Below are 21,830 nucleotides of genomic sequence, written 5' to 3'. Positions count from 1 at the left end.
GTCCTGTAGAAATAAATGCTGTTTGACAGTCCACAAAATTAACCTTGCCTTAATTTAGTATATACATTAATTTAGCATATAAATTATGTGGTTAAAATAATGAAACAAATCACCCTGTGCAAAGTTTTAAACATCAACCAAGTTCCTCATAACCAGATTTGACAAGACATGGAGAAAGGAGATGAGCGAGTCAAGTTTAGTTTAGTTTATTTATTTATCATTCACATTTAAAAACAACAGAAGTTGAAACCAATGTGCTGTACAAGTAGTACAAAACAGATTTAAAACAAACATTTAAAAGTATCAAATACTGATGGGACAAATGAAAAGTTTACACCCTCAGACCGAATTAAAAGATAATAAAAGTGGGTCTTCAGAGAAGATTGAACATGGCAATAGAGGGGGAAGATCTAATATGAAAAGGGAGACTATTCCAGAGCCTGGGAGCAGCTACCGAGAAAGCCTGGTCACCTTTGGTTTTAAAATGTGAATGAGGGACTGAAAGGAGTAGTTGACTGGATGATCAAAGAGATCTTGCAGCAGTATATGATGTAAGGAGATTGCATATGTACTGGGGAGCAAGCCCAAACGAAGCTTTAAAAACGAATTACAGAATTTTAAAATCAATGCGGAAATTGACTGGCAACCACTGTAAAGAGGCGAGGACAGGAGTAATACGCTCACGTTTTCTGGTGCTAGTCAATAATCTAGCCACCAAATTTTGTATCATTTGCAAGTGATCTATAGCACTTTTAGGCAATCCAATTAGGGAATTACTGTAGTCTAACCTTGATGTTATAAAAGCATGAATAACTATTTCCAGGTTCTTCTTAGAGAGCATTTTTTTCTTTTAGCAATAGATCTCATCTGAAAAAAGCTGTTTTGACAACAGCACTGATCTGCTTATCAAAACACAACATAGAATTTAGAATGACACAAAGGTGTTTGACACAATCATGCACATTGGTAGACAAAGGACCTGATTGAAAATATGAAAATAGCAGTAGTTCAAACTGGTGGGCCAAAAATGACTATTTCAGTTTTAACACTATGTAGCTGTAAATAAATTCACGTCCGTTCAGCATTTAATGTCATGAAGACATTCAAACAGATTTGACAGAACAGCTATTATTCGAATTTACAGGAAAATAAAGCTGTACGTTGTCAGCATAATAGTGGTATAATAAGTTTTGTTTCTGAATGATGTGACCAAGGGGAAACATATATATTGTAGAGTAAACAAAAGAGGTCCCAAAATGGAACTTTGAGGAACACCATAAGAGATCTGTGCATGAGATGTGAAACAATTTCATACATTAACAGAAAAAGTTATCCCCTTAAGGTAAGAGGCAAACCAATTCAGCACAGGTCCCTGAAACCCAGCCACATGATTAAGTCTCTTTAACAGTATATCATGATCTACTGTATCAAAGGCTGCACTTAAATCCAGCAGGAACCAGAATAAAATGCCATTGGTAACCTTTAGCAAAGCAGATTCGGTACTGTGTAGTTCCCTAAAACCAGCCCGAAATGTATCAGACTGAAATGTACCCACCTCAAAGGCGCTTTTCCAAGAGTGCCAAAGAACACTCCAATGGCGGTGCTGGTCCCCTGGGTAACCTGTCCTCTGCCGAACCAGGAAACTGAGCGGCCTCCACTGTGAAACGGATAGGCGGAACACCGCCCTCGGCGGGGCAGGACAGCGGGACGGCTTCCTCAGCGGGGCAGGACAGCGGGGCGGCTTTCTTGGCGGGACAGGGCAGCGGGGAAAACTGCACCGGGGGCAACGTGGCACATGGCCCAGCTTGCAACAGCAGAGCTCTTTGTTCCTTTAAGCGATCGAGCTGATCTAGGCGTTCGTTTATTGCTTTACTCTGTTTGTAAAAGGATTGATGCCATTCCACGAATAGGGTTGACCAAGCGATGTCCATGTTTATCCGCTGCTTCCATGTTTTTGGGCGCAGTATTCTGTTACGATTCAGGACTCGATGCGGAAACAGATGCAGATGAAAGACTTTATTTCTCGAACCAAAGGTCAGAACAGAAAACGAGATCTAAACATTAAACTAGAAACGAGGCATGAAACAAGAACCGGACATGGTAACTTAACCGTATCTAAGCACTCCGTTACACAGTGACTCATTGACTCATTGACTCATTAACTCATTGACGCATTGACCTTCATACACTCATTTAATACTGCGCGCCATTCACAGCTACACGAGGGGTTTGAATAACAAACGTAATTTACCTTGAACGCCAACAGCTGGTAACAATTAATACACCCTCGATACATCCACCAATAACTAAACAGGGAGGAGTCAGAACAGAAACTCAAACAAACTCACATGTGCATTGTAAACAAAGTCCCTATTGTCCATGTGCACTCACAGCGCATGCACGCGCGTACCCTCCGGCTCTCCGTGCACGTCACGCACCGCAGCGCCATCTACAGGGGGGATCGTGACAGTTTCTAAGAGAACAGAGATATAGGGTGGTATGTTAGACCTTATGTCCTTAACTATCAGTACGTTTACATGGACAACAATAATCCAATATTAACCTGATTAAGACAATACTCTGATTAAGAAACTACCATGTACCATGTTTTTTATTACCTTAATCCGATTAAAGTCATACTCAAAGTAAACACAAATTGAATTAAGACATGTGGAGTACTCCTGTTTTAGTCGCATTATCGACGTGTATTACAGACATGTAAACACCTTAATCACATTATTAACATCGTGTGAGAGTTTTCACCGCATTTTGCGACAGGACACGATCACACAGGGCAGTGCTCAACCGTTTTACAGCAAACAAGAGAGCATGGCTTTGTCCGAAACCGCATACTTACCTGCTATATAGTAGGTGAAACACATGTGTATATAGTAGGCGAAATACATGTATCTCGGCTACTATATAGTAGGTAAGTACGCGGTTTGGGATGCAGTCCACGGCTTCAAGCAGTCATCTATTTGCACATACAGCATGACAAATAATAAACCGCACTTGAAGCGTTAGTAAAAATTTTGAATAAAAACATCCAAAACTGTATACGGTACCATAACAAAGACGAACTGTATGCTGATACGTGAAATTCTGGAGGGAACGTCGGACGGCATGGCATGGGGAAGTAATGATGTGCCGTTAATCGAACTATGTTCTATAACATGTAAAATGGAAACATGAAAGGAATATTATAAAAGCGACTCAGGTAAACACCTTAATCACAATATTGTCTTACTCAGAATAAGGTCAATAATTAGATTACTGCTGTCCATGTAATTGTAGTCTATATGAATAAAATAATTAGCAAATTGGTCATACAGGACAGTAGAAGTCTCTAAAGGGCCACTCGAAGTAGGATTTATAATGGCATTAATTGTACTAAAGTGCGCCATTTACTAAAGAGTACCTTTGTCCTTTGTACATGTTGTGCAATTAAATTTGACATATATTTAAACTGTGCTTCTTTAACAGAGCTCTGATACTGCCTAAGACAATCCCTAAGAATTTCATAAGATATATGTAGCTTCCATTTGCATTCCGCACGCCTACACTCCTTCTAAGGGCACGGGTGGACCCAATTAGCCAGGGCTGGACTTTATGCATCACCTTGGGTCTTTGTGACCTAAGGGGGGCATCTGAGTCCAAGGTAGCAATGCAAGTACTTTTACAAAGACCAACCAATTCATCAGGATTGACACAAGAGGATAGAACTTTCACAGTATTTGGCAGTTAAGTAGATATATAGGCATCATTGAAAAGCCTGGCAGTAGTGGGATTGAAACGTCTGTAACAACATGGTAGATGATAAGATTTGGACATAGCACATGACAGCACAGATTCAAAAACAAATGGACAGTGATCAGAAATATCAGCATCACATATTTCGAGATTTGCCACAGAAAAATACAAATGATAGCCCTAAATCAAGAGTATGACCCTTCTGATGTGTAGGTACAGAAACAGATTGGACTAGGTTAAAAGAGTCCATAAGACATAAAAACTCCTTTACCAGAGGTTTCAACTGGCAACAGACATGTATATTAAAATCGCCTAGAATCAGAAGTCTATCACTATGTGTCACCAGAGAGGCCAGAAAATCAGAAAACTGAATGAATACTTTAATTCAAGCAGTTTCCATCTTCTCAATAGTGTGCAGAAATGAAAACTGTCATTTTTCTGACTTTATTGCATAACTATTCCTGTCTGGTTGATGTAGATTACCAAAAAAATACAAGATGCCTTTCAGAGCATTTCTGTCCATGTGCAGTTGTCAGAAAATAAAAGATTTTCAATATATAACCAGAATCTGGCTTGAATATATGTGGTTACTTGACTATATTTGAAATTAATCTTTCTCTCTGACTTGTTCTTTCTGTCTCTGTTTCTCTCAGTATGTTTGTGTGTGTGTGTGCGCGCGCGCGCGCGCGCGTGTGTGCATGCATGTGTGTGTATGCATGTGTGTGTGTGTGTGTGTGTGTGTGTGTGTGGGAGCAAGCACCTGTTTGTGCATATTTCACAGTGGAGCCTGAGAGACATTTGGCTGGTAGTCTACATTAGCTACAATAAGCATACTGTGGAAAAATGTGAGACTTTTTCACCCCTCTGTGTCAAACCTCACCCACGCAGTTACATCTCACTTCGGTGTGTGTTTCTATTTCTGTTCAGTCTCCTTTTTAATAACTCTGCTTGATGTCCTAATCTGTTACCAGATTAATAAATGTATTGCTCCATGCTATACCTATCAAATTAGCTATTTGTTTATTGCTCTACCCATCTTGTGTACCGGTATTTATCAATTTATCAATTCATTTTAATGTATGCATGTCTTTTTACTCATTTTCTCTAGTTTTAACATGTCCAATTCTCAGATGTCTCGTAACTTTGTATGCTTCATTCTCATTCCCTCTCATTCTCCTTCTCCCTCTCACTATGTTTTTCCTCTATATAGGATTTGGTCATCATTCACTCTGCTATCCTCATGTGTCATCTGACACACACACACACACACACACACACACACACACAAATGTGTCTATACCTTTCAACTTTGCTAGTAGGCAAATAGCTTCCTCCAGTCATATTGTTCTTTGAACCTCCATTTGCTACAAGCGTGCTGTCTTTTGTTGACCATAGCTGAAAGGCAGGCTCCCTGGGAAACAGAGAGGTTTGGTTGTTGGAGGATGAGAAGAGTAGGTATGATGAGGTGTTTTAATTACAATCAGACCAACAGCCTACTTAATGAAAAGCTGCCAGCCTTCCCACACACTCCAAATTTTAAATGCACACTGCCAAAATCCAATCCAGGCATCATTAAATAACACAGTTAATTTTTTTTTTGTTCAGCAATGTCATAAATACAATGTGAAGAAAGTGTTTTTTTTTCCTAATGCATTCCTGACAGTTTAACTTTAACTTTCTTTCTCTCTGCATACTTTGTCTCTATGTTCTCTCTAGACCTTCTCATTGTTTACTTCCACTTCCACTCCAATGTTTTTTTCCCCTTTATGCTTTTTCAACTTTATCTAGTGAAAAAGTAATACTTGAATGAGTGTGGACTGTGGTTGAATTTTGTTTGATTACAAAGGTATGGGCACTAATCCTACTCCTAATGCTAACCTTTGTACCTTTTAAACGTGTTTTGCTTGTTTGTTGTTGGTTGGGCGTTTGATTCCTGCCATGGCCCTGTGTGTGTAGAGTTTGCATGTTCTCCCTGTGCTGTGGGGGTTTTCTCCGGGTACTCCGGGTTCCTCTCACAGTCCAAATACTTGTATGGTAGGCTGTGTCCAAAGTGTCCATAGTGTATGAATGGGTGTGTGACTGTGTATGTGATTGTGCCCTGCAATGTGCCCCATGCTTCCTGGGATAGGTTCCAGGTTCCCTGGGACCCTGTAAGATAAGCAGTATAGAAAATGGATGGATGGATGGATGGATGGATGGAAATGGTTATGAATTTGGAAATGCCATAAAGTGTTGGGTTTATAGGAATCACACTTGGTTTAAGAGCTTGGTTTGTAAAAGCTGGATTCTTACATGTGTCAGCATGTAAGCCATGCAGTTTTGCAAATAAGCATATTCCAATTATTAGGTTATTTAAAAAAATATGTCTGTGTAATTTATCACCTCAAATTATCATATTCTGGTACCTGCAAGGGGGAAAAAACAGCTACACTGGTAAATGTGTAAATGTTTGTCTTCTTGAAGTCAATTTATACTGTAAATCCATATGGACATTTGAATGCACTTTAAAGTAACCACCCAGCTTCTAGCAATTGAATTCATTCAGCTTTAATCAAGATCAAACACTTGTGTTCAGAAAAGTATAAACTGAAAAGGGAACTTTAATAGATATCTTTTTGTTAAATAAAGCTTGACATTTTCCCTGAACATTACAAATGCACTCTCAACAAAGCTTTGTTGTACAAGCATGTGACAATCTAGATACCCAGAGCAAAACATATTCATAAATCATCCTTAAGTACTGTCCATAGTATGGGCTGGGCAATTATTTGTGTGTATTCTCAATTTTTTAAGCTACAAACAATTGTTTGTGGATATACTGTGAGTTTGTATGCATGAATATGGGTACATATCAGTATTGTGTGCAATATCCTCCTTGTGATTCTAGACAGCTAACTTAATTTAAAGCTCATAAATATAATTATTTTTTTGCTTCTTTAGGTATTTCAAGATGGCCTGTGTCTCTGCACAACTTTGCTAAACCCTTTCTAAACCCAATACCAATTGTTTCCTGAAGCAGAAGTCCTCTGAGTCCATTATGTAAATGCATTTGTACAGCCATGCTGATATGGATGACTGAAACATGAGCATCATAAAAGCTTTCTGAACCTATGACTCTGGCCCTTCTTTCTTCTTGGATCTCATTTCTCTAAAATAGCACCAAAGGAAGGTTACAGCTGTGAGGGTTACAGAACTGGCTGTAGGGGGCGGATGAAAAAGAAGCTCATGAAGCAGAAGATAGCCCATATCCATAGGAATATACTTGCTTCTGGATTATCTCAATCATTTGGAATATTGTGATACCTTGGGAAAACACATTATTTTGGAATATTGGAAATATTGTTATTACTGACCATTATGAAGGTGGGTCCAACTTCATGTCTGTGTCCTGTGCTTCTCTGTCTCTGCTTCCTGGAGAGAGGCTATGGGGTAAGTCACCACGGACAGGCCAGGATGATCTCTAGGAATCACAACCTCACTCACAGTCACAACCATACAAAAGATGGGGAGACAGAAGTCCACCACAGACCAAAGCGGGGATGGATATGGAACCAGTTCTTTGTACTGGAGGAGCACATTGGACCAGATGCACAGTATGTAGGAAAGGTAGGCAATGTACCTTAATCTCTTATGTACCTTAAATATGCCTCTTGCAGATCTAAAATAGTGTACTCTAAATGTGTTAGAAGAATATAAAACAACACGTAATCCTATTTGAATAAAAATCTTAACAATCTTTATTCGTGATTAGTCACTATTGAAGTCAGATGCTTTTGTCCAAAACATACTTCCAGTGACTCTGTTTAGAGGAAAAACATTTGTTTCTAGTTTATAAAATACTGACACACTACATTAAGACTGTAGTGAATTCAAGCCATTTACACAGAATGAATTTGCAGCATGAATTTGCACCCCGTCATTGAGTATTTTCCTATGAAAACATGTCCTGTTATGTTTTATTCCTTAATTCAATGACAAATCATAAAATGTATCAATAGAGTCCAACTGAAATTGAAATTGTGATAAGACTAGGGATGTATGGATATAAATCAGCTATTGATGAGCTACTAAACATCAAGAGCTGTAAACTGAAGAAAATCAGATGTTTTATGAGAAAAATGAGAATGAGAATTCATTAAAAAAAGAACAAGTTGATAGTTTATAAATCATCTGGAAAACTTTAACAACCATAGGAATAAGACAATAAGACAGTCAAAATCAAGGTTCTAATTGTAATCTAATAATAAATGTATCACTAAAGCAAAGTCAGTTGTCTTTTTTATGCACAAAAAGAAAAGCAGATTTGCAGAACCTTCTTCAGTTTTTGAAATGGGTGCAGGTGTTTTACAGAGACGAAGACTATATGAACAAAAGTATGTGGACACCCGGCCATCACACTCATAATGTGCCCATTCCAAAACCTTGGGCATTAACATAGAGTTGGTCCCCTCTTTGCTGTTATAAAAACCTCCACTCTTCCGGGAAGGCTTTCCACTAGATTTTGGAATGTGGCTGTGGGGATTTGTGCTTATTCAGTAACAAGAGCATTAGTGAGGTCAGGTGCTGATGCAAAGTTAGAGAGTGTGCAACTGCCATTCCAATTCATCCCAAAGGTGTTTAGTGGGTTGAGGTCAGGGCTTGGACCACTTGACTTCTTTCACACCAACCTAGGCAAATGTCTTTATGGACCTCTCTCTGTGCACAGGGGCATTTTCATACTGGAACAGGTTTGGGTGAAGGGAAACTGTAATGCTACAGCATATTAAGACATTTTAGACAATTGTGTGCTTACAACTTTGTTGCAACAGTTTGAAGGGAAGGCCAATATATTAGTGTGATGGCCAAAAGTATGTGGACACCTGACCATATACTGCATGTTCTACAGTATAGAAAATGGCATATATAAAACATGTGCAGTAAATATGAAGGGATCCGAAATTCTGCCACAGATAGTTATTTGTTTTTGCTAATAAAGTATATATAATATTTAAATATATATTGGTATTTAGTCAATAGACTGAGGCCATGCAGCTAAGGTTTAAAATAATGTGGATATCAGTTATAGAAATCTTATACAGGTGTGATGGTCAGGTGTTCACATACTTTTGGCTATATAGTGTAGCTGGGAATCATTTATTTAATTAGAGTCAGAAAGCTAGCATTACTACCCAAACAGTCACCAAAACTGCTGCATTTGATTTGACTTAGTAAAACAATGGATCATATGACTCATGATACTGTAGATTAGTCATGCTCATGCCATCAGCACATGTTTTGTACTAACATTTGGAACAACTCTTTCTTGGTTTGTCTCTAATCAGCTCACAATAATGACAATATTTTCCAGTCCATCTGTTTTGGTTTGTATGTCTGTATTTGTATGATTTGTAAGAAAAACAAAGACAAATTTCTGCCTGAAACAGCTCCTGAAAGGCAATTTTTTATTGAAACTTTGCCTGAATCATCTTTCCATGTCAGAGAAAATGGAGAGTAAAATAAAAAATAATAAAGATAGGTTATAATAATCTAATATAGAAATAATGATTAGAAACAACAGAGAATCATTTAGACATAATGTCATGATTGGTTTTCCAAACAAACACTGAATTATATTATTTTAGGAAAATATGCAGAATGAGAATTTAAAGATTCTCACTTGATATTCTCACAAAAAAGATAGAGGAAGAACAGTGCTCAACAATTTGCTTTTAAAATTTTTTGCTTTTTTCTTTATTTTTTGTCTGAAATAAAGATCGGGAAGACAGATTGGCCATGTTCTTTCATGTCTTCTCAGTGGCTTCTTGCACAATGAGACAAAAAAGCAACAGTTCAGCCAGTTACCTAATATGTGTTAAGTAGAAATGTTCCTGAATTGCAACAATCATACTGTGCTTCAGAAGAGAGAAGACATGGAGAGATAAAAATACACAGTGATACAACATTGTAACAACACACAGCAATATAGTATATACTGTATTGTCAATGTCTATGTTTGGTAAACATAACAATCTGCCTTCTACAATCTGCTTGCTGATGAATGGAGCAGTTTCTGACTTAAAAACCACTTGAGGTTGGATCCAAAATCAGGTTTGTAGCATTGCTGTGCTATTGTACCTGTAGTCCTGAAAGGGCACTAGCAGGACAGCGCTGATTGAATTGCAGTCTTGAATGATGGAACCTTATCAGGCCTATAATTGCATGAAATAATAATTACTTTTCATGCAGTGGTCTTACCTGCTTTTACGGCTGGTTTTGAAGTGTGCTGATTTGTTGGCTGTGTCATGGTGAGTCAAGATGCTCTCCCACTCCACAACCCACCTTCACCTTCATCTCACACGGCACATTTAAAAAACAAATTACGCCAACAAAATTCACTAATCCATTATGAAAACATGCCATTAAGAACAAACAGCTCATTATGAAGGATTATATCTGACACACATGCATGCAAGAATTCCATAATCTTTATTGCTGTCTAAGTTCCTTGTTTACTTGCAAGAGGTGCTATCACAAGGGTTGATAAAATATAACCATGATGTAAAATGACTCTTGATTAAATAAAAAAAGACTCCTGGATATTATTATAAGCACCCAGCAAGTCCAGTGTGTATGTGAATGCATGGATGTGGTATCTTCACTGAATTAAAGATTGCAAATGCATGCATATAACTGAACACAGGAGAGCTTTCTGCCTGCTCCCTGCACAGTCCCACTGATGACTGACTGCTTCATTTATTTATTTTTTCTTTTGTCTGTGCTGACTTCACACTGAAAGCGTTACCATTGGTAAATAATGTCAAAACAAGTCAAATCAATGATTAGAAATATTAACATCAAATTGCTGGTGTAAAATACTCTCACTTGATACCTGAAAACTTTCAAAATCATTTCTGCACTATTTGATGGCACATTTGAGGAAATGTGTAGAGTAGTCAATCTGTGCATGGTAATGGTTGTCATTTCACTCATGCGTAATGTGTGAGCTAGAATGAATTACAATGTAATTATGAACACTGGAACAGTGTGTACAATTGCTGCCTCAAAAGCTCTTACTGGCTGTGCAGAGTTTTACTTGCTCAGGAATCACAGGCTAATGAATAGTGTTCCCAGGATAGACTCTGGATCCACTGTGACCCTGACCATTTTAATGTGCTTACTGTACATGAATGAATGAGTGAATGGGTGAAAATGGATTGCAGGGTTGCAATAAACTTTTTAAATGAATCTCAGACTTGCCAAACCTTAAAGAATAATGTATAGTTCTGTCAGGGTTGGGGTTAGCAACTTTTGGAATAGTCCTTTACAAATCACGTGTTTAAAATCAGAAATTGTAGACCAAATATGTACATGATTTATATGGTAACCACCAGGCTTGTTTGTTTTAGTTAAGATGTACATACATAAAACATTTATAAAAATTTTGAAAAGTTCACATGCAAAAAAATGAGAAATGTTTACAATAAAAAGAAACAAACAAACAAAAAAACAATTAATTTATTACTTCTTATTCTAACTCCTGTCTTCCAGGAGTGTCAGTTAAACACACCTACACAACTCTCAATCATTCCTGATTCATATGTCCATTGGCTCATCTGCTATTTTTTAATGGGGGGAAAGAAGACTTCTTGTGTTGCATATTTTTGAATTATAATTCATAGTAGCATATTCTGATTCTTAAATACAGAGTTCCTGTGCAAAATGCGTAAAGCTTGGCATGTCTGTAGTCCAGACTTTACCACCTCAATGAAGCATAAGACATTCCTATACCTATATTTATTTTCTCTGATGAGTCATGCACATATCAAATGTAGTCAATAAAATTGGTATCTTGACTGCTTTGGTAATTTCTGAGGGGCAAAATGTGCAAATCATACAGAAGAGTGACAAACACATGATGACTGGGACTGAAATTAATTTGGGGGGGGGTTCTGTCACGATTTCCCCTTGAAGCAGCGTGCTCTAAGCGTGAATGCGCGAGCACCTGCTTTTCCGTTGTTGACAGTAGTGACATTTGGACACGTGTGTTTGTTTATGTTTCTGTCATGTCTCCTCCTTGTTCTGTCATTGGCTGGGATTTTCACGTGTGTCTGAATCGCCCTCAGCTGTGAGCATTTACGACACTGGTCATGTCCGCATATATACGGCGTGCCTCCCAGCACACAATGCGGAATATTAGATAAGTGAGTTAGATAGTAGATTAGATTAGATTAGATTAGATTAGAATAGATTGTATTGTATTGTATTGTATTGTATTGTATTGTATTGTATTGTATTGTAGTTCATAGTTATAGTCCTTGTCATAGTTTAGATCCATGTTAGAGTCCTTGTTAGAGTTAATCATTAAATTTAGTTCACGCTGGGTTATCCGCTCACAGTTCCCTGTCATAGTTCATGTTTCTCGTTTGGTTTATCGACCCTGTATCCCGTGACCACGACCTTGATTCCTGCTTTGCCTAGTGTATGACTGATTGCCGATCGCCTGACCTTTTGCCTGTTTTTGGATTACGTTTTGAATCACGTTTTGGATTTGTCTGCTTGTCTCTCTCTTAAATAAAACTGTTATCCTGCGCTTGCATCCGTCTGAACTTCTTCACGTCACGAAACGTGACATTTATCAGGTGAGAGATCATTCACACCAAGATAAAATGCACTGTCACAGATTTCATTTTCTTCCTTCCCTTTCATTTTACAATAAAGAAGAGGAGAAATGTTGGTACATAATCCATGTGATTAAATTATTAATTTCTCTGGACATTAGATTCACTTGTTTCTCTGGATATCACCATCAAGATGGGTGCAGGACTGTTTCCTGAAAGTCGTTTCCTAAAAATGGAGCTCTAGCTGTATAGTGGGGAAAACAGTCCTATAAACTGACTGAGTGAAAACTACAAGAACTCTAGGTTCTTCAGTGGTTCTTTAATGGCTCAATGGAAAATTAAGCGTTCTTATCTTAGGTTCTACATTGGACCCTTTCTCTTTGATTTGGAGATTCTATCTGTTTTAGTGGAACAACCAAAGAACACTTAAATGTTCAAAATCCTTGAACAGTGATGAACATAATATATTTATAAAGTGAAGTACCATGTTTCCAAAATAGTTCTACATAAAGACTTCATGAGGATGTATTTACAGACATATACTGTATATAGTTCCAGGCCTGATAAAGGAAATAAAATAGATACTGACAGGCTATACTTCTGGAAAAGTACCGTACTAAACAACAGCAACACTAATGCTTCACTTAGACAAGCAGTGATTTTTTTTTTTTCTCACATCACTCAAATGGACATTTCTGTCTTTAGTTTACAGTCAGTTGCCATGGATTTACTGTTAGTGCCAGGCTATATATTATATGTGGAACCAAAAAAAGACACAGTATAATTTTTCACATTGGGCTAATGAAATAGAAACATTGCACCACATTGTTTTCTTCTCATTTCAAGTTAAACTCTACTCACCTTTTTATATTTTTTTATTTTTTACATTGCTGTGCTGATCCTTTTTGTTTCAGTAATGCTTGCTCAAATGTTTGTCACTGTAGGTCACTAGAGCACTAAATCACTTGTAGACACTTGTCCTATCACATACTGTCTGGAAAATATGGCAGATTATTTGTTGCATATATAACAAAACACAGAGTAAGAGAGAGAGAGAGAGAGACAGACAGAGAGAGAGAGAGAGAGAGAGAGAGAGAGAGAGATTAAGTCCCAACCCCTTACTGTCCTCTGAAGAGAGTTTAATCACACATAAAATCCTCCTTGCTAATTGTGAGTATGAGGCTTAGTGCTGATTGATGAGTTTATCCTACTCTCTGACCTCTCTGACTTTCCTCCCTCTGTTCTCCTTCCATCTTTTCATCTTCCCTCCCCTCCCTAGTCTTCCCTCATCTTGTCATTTTCACTCCTCTTATCAATTTGTCCCTCCCTCACACATCTCTTCCACTCCTTTGTCCTTTGAGCTTTCTTGCTTCTTTTCTCTACTCTAGGTCATGCCATGGACTGCCAAATTATTCCTTTTATCAAATGTCTAGGATAAAGCTTTGCATTCAGATGCTTTAGCTGTATCAAGAGCCAAACATGCATGGTGTAAATCAACTGTAAAGAAACAGATAAGCCAAATCCCACTCTTCTCTCAGTTGGAAATTTTTTTATTAGAGAAACAGGAGAATCAGATACAGGGCTAAAATGGTTTCACATAGTCTTCAAGCTGTTTCTAGACTAGGCCTTTTGTATAGTGTTAGTTAGTTAGTTAGTTAACTTAATCATTTAGTAAACCAACAATTAGTTAAACCTAAAAATATCTTAAGAAATCTCCATTTAATTTAATATGTACAGACACAGCAGTCTATTTTTTTACTAGATGAGGACAGAATTATATATATTTTGTAACGGTTTTATCAAGAATATGCCTATGTATTTCAAAATGATCAAAATGAAAACAATATCACAGCAAAGTTGGTCTCATATGAGGTATTTCGTGTTCGAAGAAAAATCCATTACCAACATCATTTAAAAAGAAACTGTGAGAAAGTATTTCATTTACTCTACCCTTCATATTGTATAATGATTCATTGTTAGTTTTTGACACACCTTACAGCCTTTAATATGGTATAGATGGGCTGTGCAATTATGGATGTATGACCAGTTTTACTTACAGTTTGACTCGTCTCTGAGTCTCATAGAGATCTGACCTTATTGCGGCTGTCAATAACAAATAGCACCCACAAAAATTCATTTTACCTAGTGTTTTCTACCCTTTTTGCATATGATGATAATGTTCTTTGTAACATGTCCATTTTTTTTAAACAATTTACTCTTAAAGAAGCAAATTACAGTGGTAATTTTCAGCCTACTTAAAGGAAAAGGCCTAAATGTTTCAAGCAATCTTAAGTCCGCAGAAAGATGTACTAATTGATTATTCAGCAATATTCACATTGCTTTTTAATTAAAATTTAAATTTGAGACATTGGTCATACAGCTGATATTATTTCAATAGAAACTTCCCCTTAAATTACTTACTAGTCTTCATTTGCTTCATTTCACTGATTCAATCATTTGTCTGATTTCTATAATCACTTCAGTATGTGTATATTTCAGTAATTAACACTTGAGAACTGCATGTTAAAGTTACTTAGCAACTTACCAACATCCATGTTCTGTCATTATTTAAAAAATGACTGCGTGCTTGACCAGTCACCAACCTGTGTTATGGTGGGTTAGTACTAGCCTCATTGTCCCGATGACACTTTTATTTCCTGGCATTAGCAGGGGAATTGGCTAAGCACTCGGGATCTATAGTTAGGATAGTGTGATATATTAGCCTGTTCCTGAGCAAGTCAGTGGCCAAATTAGAACCCTGACTCTAGGTTAAGTGAAATTTATGTGCTCTCAGAGACAAGGGAGGCCATGACTGGAATTGGAGACTATAGTGCTTAGGTTTAAAGATGCAGGGCATGATTCAACCTCACTGCAAATACAAGCATTCCATGGTCTGCAAAATTATATATAAACTGGTTATACTGCCCATAAGTGTGAATGTGTGTTTGCATGTTGTTCTGTGATGGACCAGCATTTCATTCAGTAGGGTAAATTCTTCTACCTTCCATCCAGGATAAAGTGGTTACTAAAGATAAATGAATGAACACTGAGAATAATTTCACTGAGGTACAACAGTAGTTTTAAGTGTCATACACTTCAAAGATACTCAATGAAAGGTCATCATTTTAGATTAATTTCCAAATGTTCCTTTCTCCAACACTTATTTTCCATGTTGTGTTTACAAACTCACAACGTAACATCTCATTAACTTAAACTAACAGCTTGTGATTGGAGACTATCTGACTGCAGCCTGGGTTCTGACCCCTCAGTTAATTACTGACTGTTTGTCTGAGTGCCATGTTTACGAAAAGAAAAGGAAAGTTCACTTTGGCAGAGGGGTTTGCCCAGTAATCAGCCCTTGCATTCTTTAATTAGTGATCCCTGCAAGGATGTTTGGATTAAGACAACCTTTGATGTGCATGCTATGCAGCAAAACAACAGACAGGAATTTTGATTCTGGTATGATGGATATGTCACTCTCATATTCAGCATTTCTGTATTTGGTTGGGTTTGTTTGTTTGTTTGTTTGTTTGTTTTAAATTACTGGTTTTAATTCCATTGGGTTTTGAAAATGTTTCAAGACCATTGTTAACTCTAATAATGTGACTTTAACAAATCAGCAAATATTAAACATATCAGTGTCAAATTATGGCTAAAATACTTTCTTTAAACACAACATTTCAGTAACATTATAGTAGCTATAAATAGGTGTTCTTTCACCAATTAACCATTTAATAATTCAATTAAATTTTATTTGTATAGCAGTTTTAACAATGGACATTGTCTCAAAGCAGCTTTACAGAAACATATAAACACAGGATACAGATTTAAAAGTGTGAATTTATCCCAAATGAGCAAGCTGGTGGCAAGGAAAAACTCCGTAAGATGATTCGAGGAAGAAACCTTGAGAGGAACCAGATTCAAATGGGAACCCATCCTCATCTGGGTAACAACTGAGAGTGTGAAAGTAAAGGGAAGTTCAATATGGTTTTTATATGAAGTCTGTTTTGTTGAACTAATCCACTGTTCTCTAAAGGACTTGAGTACAAAATTGTGTGTGGTAATTGAAGTCCTAAGGCCATAGCAGCAACCATAGTTCCAGCACCACAGCCTAACTGTTCATGTGAAATTGAGATCCAAAACCATTTCCATGGTAATTCAAGCAGCACTGTCCTCAGCAATCTCCAGGCTGCACTGCTTGGGGTTGTCCTAAGTAGCAGAATAGCCTCCAGTTGATGAGAGCTCCAACCAGAGGTAGGACATCAGGATGGATCAGGCAGGTCTGGAGAGCAGGAAGGGTCAGGATCACTGGCTTCTCCATAATATATGTAGCTCAACAGAAGGAGGGAGGGAGAGGGCGGTAAAGAGAGGGAGAGATTGTTAGGTATGCTTACTATCCTGTAATGGATAAAACTGTGTACTTTGCGTAAAAGTAAGTCTATTCATTGTAAGCTTGAGTAAACAAATATGTTTTCAGCCTGGACTTAAACACTGAGACTGTGTCTGAGTCCTGAACACTAATTGGAAGGCTGTTCCATAACTGTGGGGCTTTGTAAGAGAAAGCTTTTCCCCCTGCTGCAGCCTTCACTATTTAAGGTACCAACAAATAGCCTGTACCTTTTGATCGAAGTGGTGGATCATAAAAGACAAATGTTCACTCAGGTTCTATGGTGCGAGACCATTCAGTGCTTTATAGGTCAATAGTAGTATTTTATAATCAGTGCAAAATTTTACTAGGAGCCAGTGCAGTGTGTATTGAAAGACTGGAGTCAATTATCACACCAAGGTCTTTTACTGCTGCACATGATGAAACAGAAAGGCCATCCAGAGTTAATATGTAATCAGAAAGCTTATGTCTAGCTGCATATGGCCCTAGTACATGTACTTCTGTCTTGTCAGAATTAAGTAGAAGGAAGTTAAAAAGCATCCAATGTCAAATGTCCTTTATACATTCCTCAACTTTATTAAGCTGTTGTCTGTTGTCTGGCTTTGCTGAAACATGCAACTGTGTGTCATCAGCATAACAGTGGAACCTAATTCCATGTTTACAAATAATTTGACCCAGAAGTAGCATATATAAAGTAAAAAGCTGTGGGCCTACAACAGAACCCTGTGGAACAACAAATTTTACCTCGGTATGCGTGGAGAAGTCGCCATTTTTTCTATGAACTGATAGCGATCGGTCAAATAAGACCTGAGTCAGGAGAGGGCCGTTCCCTTAATGCCAACAACGTTTTCTAGTCTATCAAGGAGAACAGTGTGACCAGTGGTATCAATAGCTGCACTATGGTCAAGTAACACAAGCAAAGAGACACAACCCTGATCAGAGGCCAGTAGTAGGTCATTTACCACATTAACCAGCACCGTATCTGTGCTATGACGAGGCCTAAATCCTGACTGATACATTTCATGAATGTTATTCCTATGTAGGTACGAGCATAGCTGCTGTTCTACAACCTTAACTAAGATCTTGGAGATGAAGGGAAGATTTGATATTGGCCTATAGCTGGACAGTTGACAGGGGTCAAGGTTATGTTGAATAGAAATCTAGGATTGCTTTTGTGTTCTTCTGTTAAGGTGGCAAGATAGACTGATCTAGCAGCACTAAGAGATTTTCTATCGTTCAGAAGGCTCTCCTTCTATGCTGTTTGAAACACTACCAATTTGGTTTGATGGCATTTACGTTCTAACTGTCGAATGGTCTGTTTTAAGGTTTGTGTTTGATCGTTATACCAGGGTGCTAGCTTTTTCTCTCTAATTATTTTTCTTTTAAGTAGAGCTACCTTATCTAGCGTGTAGCGGAGCGTTGACTCTAAGTGTTCAATAAGTTTTTAATGGGTTGTTTCTCTCTTTGTCTAAGTTAATAAGACAAAAATAACATAGCCTGTCATTTTAAATATAAAAATGGAAAACAAAATCTATTTTGACTCTCTCATGGTGGAAAACCACTGAAGACTCCTTCCATAAATGTTAAATAAACATCTCCTTACAGAAACTTGAGTGAATAGACATTTTTCTTTGTCAAATAACATGTATTTAATGCTATTTATTATTTAATGCTTAGATTATTTGGAGTACCCACCATACAAGTTCCTGTGAATGAGATGCAACTACAGTATAGTTACTATAATAGCAACTATAGTATAATAGTGTATTAGAATGAGTGCATGAATATAAACCTTACTGTCACTACTTTTGGCCCATACTTTTATAGAAAACACCTTCTGACCAATCTGATTCAAGAATTCAACAGTGCTGTGGTATAAATATTCTTAAATTGTTGCATTGTCAGACAAGTCAACAAGCCTTGAAACAGCAGTAAGGAAATGCACCAACAGAACACTAAAGCTTCACCTAGGGATTTTTTACAATGATAAAACACAGGGGGGCTACCCTTATTCAGGAGCTATGGCTTTTCATCCCAGCCAATCAGGAGCACACTTAATACATCTCGAGTCATTTGAAGATCTATACCAATTAATTAAGTAAAATAAATCCGATGCTCCCTGGGATAGGCTCCAGGCTCCCCCACGACCCTGAAAAGGAGTAAGCGGTTGGAGATGGATGGATGAAATCCAGCTTGGTTGGGATGAAAACTTGCAGGTCCTTTGCAGATGAGACTGAATCTGATTCTCAATCCTTCTTCTGCTTACCAAACCATAACAATATCTGCATTTATCTTAATGTGGACATTTGTAACAAAAATTATTTTGTCTCAGTAAATGAACAGAGAAATAAAAGTTTTAAGGCAGCACTACTTACATAATGCAAGACTAGATGCAGTCTCAGCTGCACACAGCCATTTATTACAATTTTTTATTTATTTATTTTTGTAAATCATTTTCTGATGTACAGTTGGGATGAGCTAGAGCTGAGAAACAGCACATCTATTGGCAAGAGAGCAGGGGATAATCCTCTAGCTATTATTTAGTAAAGAAACAAGAATTATATTTCCCCTTTTTCTCACTCATCTTCCTCTCTCCCTCTCTGTTCGCCTCTCCCTGCATAACAGAACCAAACTCAAATTATTTAATTAATTCTTTAATTGGAGAATTAAGAATACTTTCTTGGAGAATGAAATGTAAAGTTTACCCTTCAAAATGTCAAACATGGATTTCATAAGATGTCAGAAGATCTTCAGTCTTATTCACATGGTGTACTATATAAAAATAATTCACAAAGTGCACTATATAAATTCTAATATAAGTATAGGCATCTCATATCATAGATCTTCAAATATTTTAATAGCAGACAACTGCATATTCTATGTATCCTAACATACCATGTTGATTTTGTAATTCTCTCCTCTCAGCTTCATTCAAATTCAGATAAAGGCGATGGTTCTGTCAGATATATCTTAAGTGGGGAAGGAGCAGGAACTATCTTCATAATCAATGAGATAACAGGAGATATCCATGCTACCAAGAGTCTGGACCGGGAGAAAAAGTCCCATTATGTTCTCCATGCTCAAGCCATTGACCTGAACACCAACAAACCCTTGGAACCAGAGTCTGAGTTCATTATCAAAGTGCAAGACATCAATGACAACGCACCCAAATTCCCTGATGGCCCTTTCATCACGTCTGTCCCTGAGAGGTCAGAAGTCGGTGAGGAACTTTTCTGTTGTTGTTTTGCTTCGTTGTTATTTTTGTTTTGTTTAGTTTTTTTTGTATATATTTCAAAACACCCACAGTCTTCTAATGTCAGCTAAAGTGAAATGCAAATACACAGAGGATGCCTACAACATTCACAGAGCACAATTTGCCATTTAACTTGGTTTACTTAGTACAATCACCAAATCTTTCTTGCACACAGTCACACAGCTCGCTAATAAAGGTACTAAATTTGTATAAATGGCAATATTTATTCCCTGTAAGAAATTAAAATATATGTATATTGTCACAACTGAACATCATCATTCTGATTTTACTTCCCGTCTTCCATCCAAGTCAGTTTGGTTTTCTTTCACCTCCCAGATTTCCACCATGGATTACAGTAAATGCACTGTTTTTGTTTTCTGTAGGAGACCCCAATTCCCAAGGAGCCCTAAAACATTTAGATAGCACTCAGTGTAGCACTATCTTCTCTCCTTTATTTCATCAAGCTGGGAAAGAAAAAAGGAGAGAGATACTGAGAATTAAGGAATGAGAGAAAGAGAGATATTCCCACAAAAAGCTCCTCAAATGTCCAGTTCCCTCATTTGATCCCATCAATCCTTGCTTTTGTTCTATGCTTCTCCATTTTTTCCATTTTTAGCACAAACAACAGAAGCCATCTCCTGCACTTAGTGTATTCCAAGTTGCATTTGTCCATCACTTCAACACTTCTAAAAGATGCACTCATTCCTACTCCAGTGCCCTAGTTTAAGCTTGGTTGTTGATTTTTGACTGCATTTTTTAAATTGGTTTCTGTGAACATTTAAAAACATCTTTTATACAGTATGTCTATATGTTTTACCTCAAATTACATGCAGAATGTGTCAGCCAGTAATATAAGTGTTGTGCTAAATATAAGTGTGTTATTTCTATATATGTGCTGTGTAACTACACTGCTTCTTAATTCTGCACTTGGAATAATAGTTTTGGATTGACTGTAACACGTTGTTATATATATATATATATATATATATATATATATATATATATATATAATATGTTAAATGGTAAATGGTGCAATTATAAAGTGCTTTCATCTAAAGCGCTGTACACTGTGTCTCATTCACCCATTCACACACACACTCAGACACCAATGGTAGCAGAGCTGCTATGCAAGGCACTAACTTGCCATTGGGAGCAACTTGGGGTTCAGTGTCTTGCCCAAGGACACTTCGGCATGTGGAGTCATGCGGGCTGGGAATTGAACCGCCAGACCTACGATTAGTGGACAACCTGCTCTACCAACTGAGCCACAGCCACCCATATATATATATATATATATATATATATAGTGTAAGGGAATTAGCTCGGGGAAGGGCTGAGCACAGACTCACAAGAGGCAGGTTTTAGTGATCCAGTGGTTAGGGTTTTATTTTTCTATGTGGGTGCTGTCTGCAGTGAGGAGGCGTGTGTGTGTGAGTGTGAGGGGGGTTTTGTGGGGGTGTAGCTGGCGTTGTGATGCTCCCGAGGGCATGTCGGGGTTCCCAGGAGGTGTGTGGGGGGGTTTTCCTGTGCCGTCATCCACCGCCGTATGCGATCTCACCATCCGGTGGCCTCGTCCGCACTCGAACCTTCGGGGAGAGAAGGAGAGAGAGAGAGAGAGAGAGAGAGAGAGATTAGTGTAATGGTGGCGTCGTGCTAAAGGTCGGAATACCTCTGTGTTGCTGAAGAACGCGCACGTAGTCTGTATCTTAGCCGTCCTCTTCGCACGGGCGGAAGAGCGTCCTTTTATACTCTTCCGCCGTCGCCTGAGTGGTGGAATTTTCCCGACGGACTCCCCAATCACCGGCCGGTGTAGCGTCAACAATCGCCGGCCGGGGTAGCGTCG

The 21,830-nt window shown here is 37.9% G+C and overlaps 1 protein-coding gene across 4 annotated transcripts in view; it reads left to right on the top strand.

The window, feature by feature from the left end:
• The window catches only part of LOC128617546 (cadherin-18), a 137,348-nt gene that overhangs the window by 23,258 nt on the left and 92,260 nt on the right, over positions 1-21,830 (top strand). For 2 of the 4 annotated variants that reach the window (XM_053640703.1, XM_053640706.1), the window contains exons 2-3: positions 6,691-7,356; positions 19,660-19,954. In XM_053640703.1, the coding sequence (XP_053496678.1) occupies positions 7,108-7,356; positions 19,660-19,954 (544 nt within the window). In that variant the 5' untranslated portion in view covers positions 6,691-7,107. Of the gene's footprint in view, positions 1-6,690; positions 7,357-19,659; positions 19,955-21,830 lie in introns of those variants that run through there. The other 2 variants (XM_053640705.1, XM_053640704.1) reach the window with 1 other exon arrangement.

Source organism: Ictalurus furcatus, chromosome 13 (assembly GCF_023375685.1).
Source record: "Ictalurus furcatus strain D&B chromosome 13, Billie_1.0, whole genome shotgun sequence".
Taxonomy (NCBI): Eukaryota; Metazoa; Chordata; class Actinopteri; order Siluriformes; family Ictaluridae; genus Ictalurus; species Ictalurus furcatus.
Note: the sequence above shows the minus strand (reverse complement) of the source record. Positions and strands in the feature narration are given on the sequence as shown.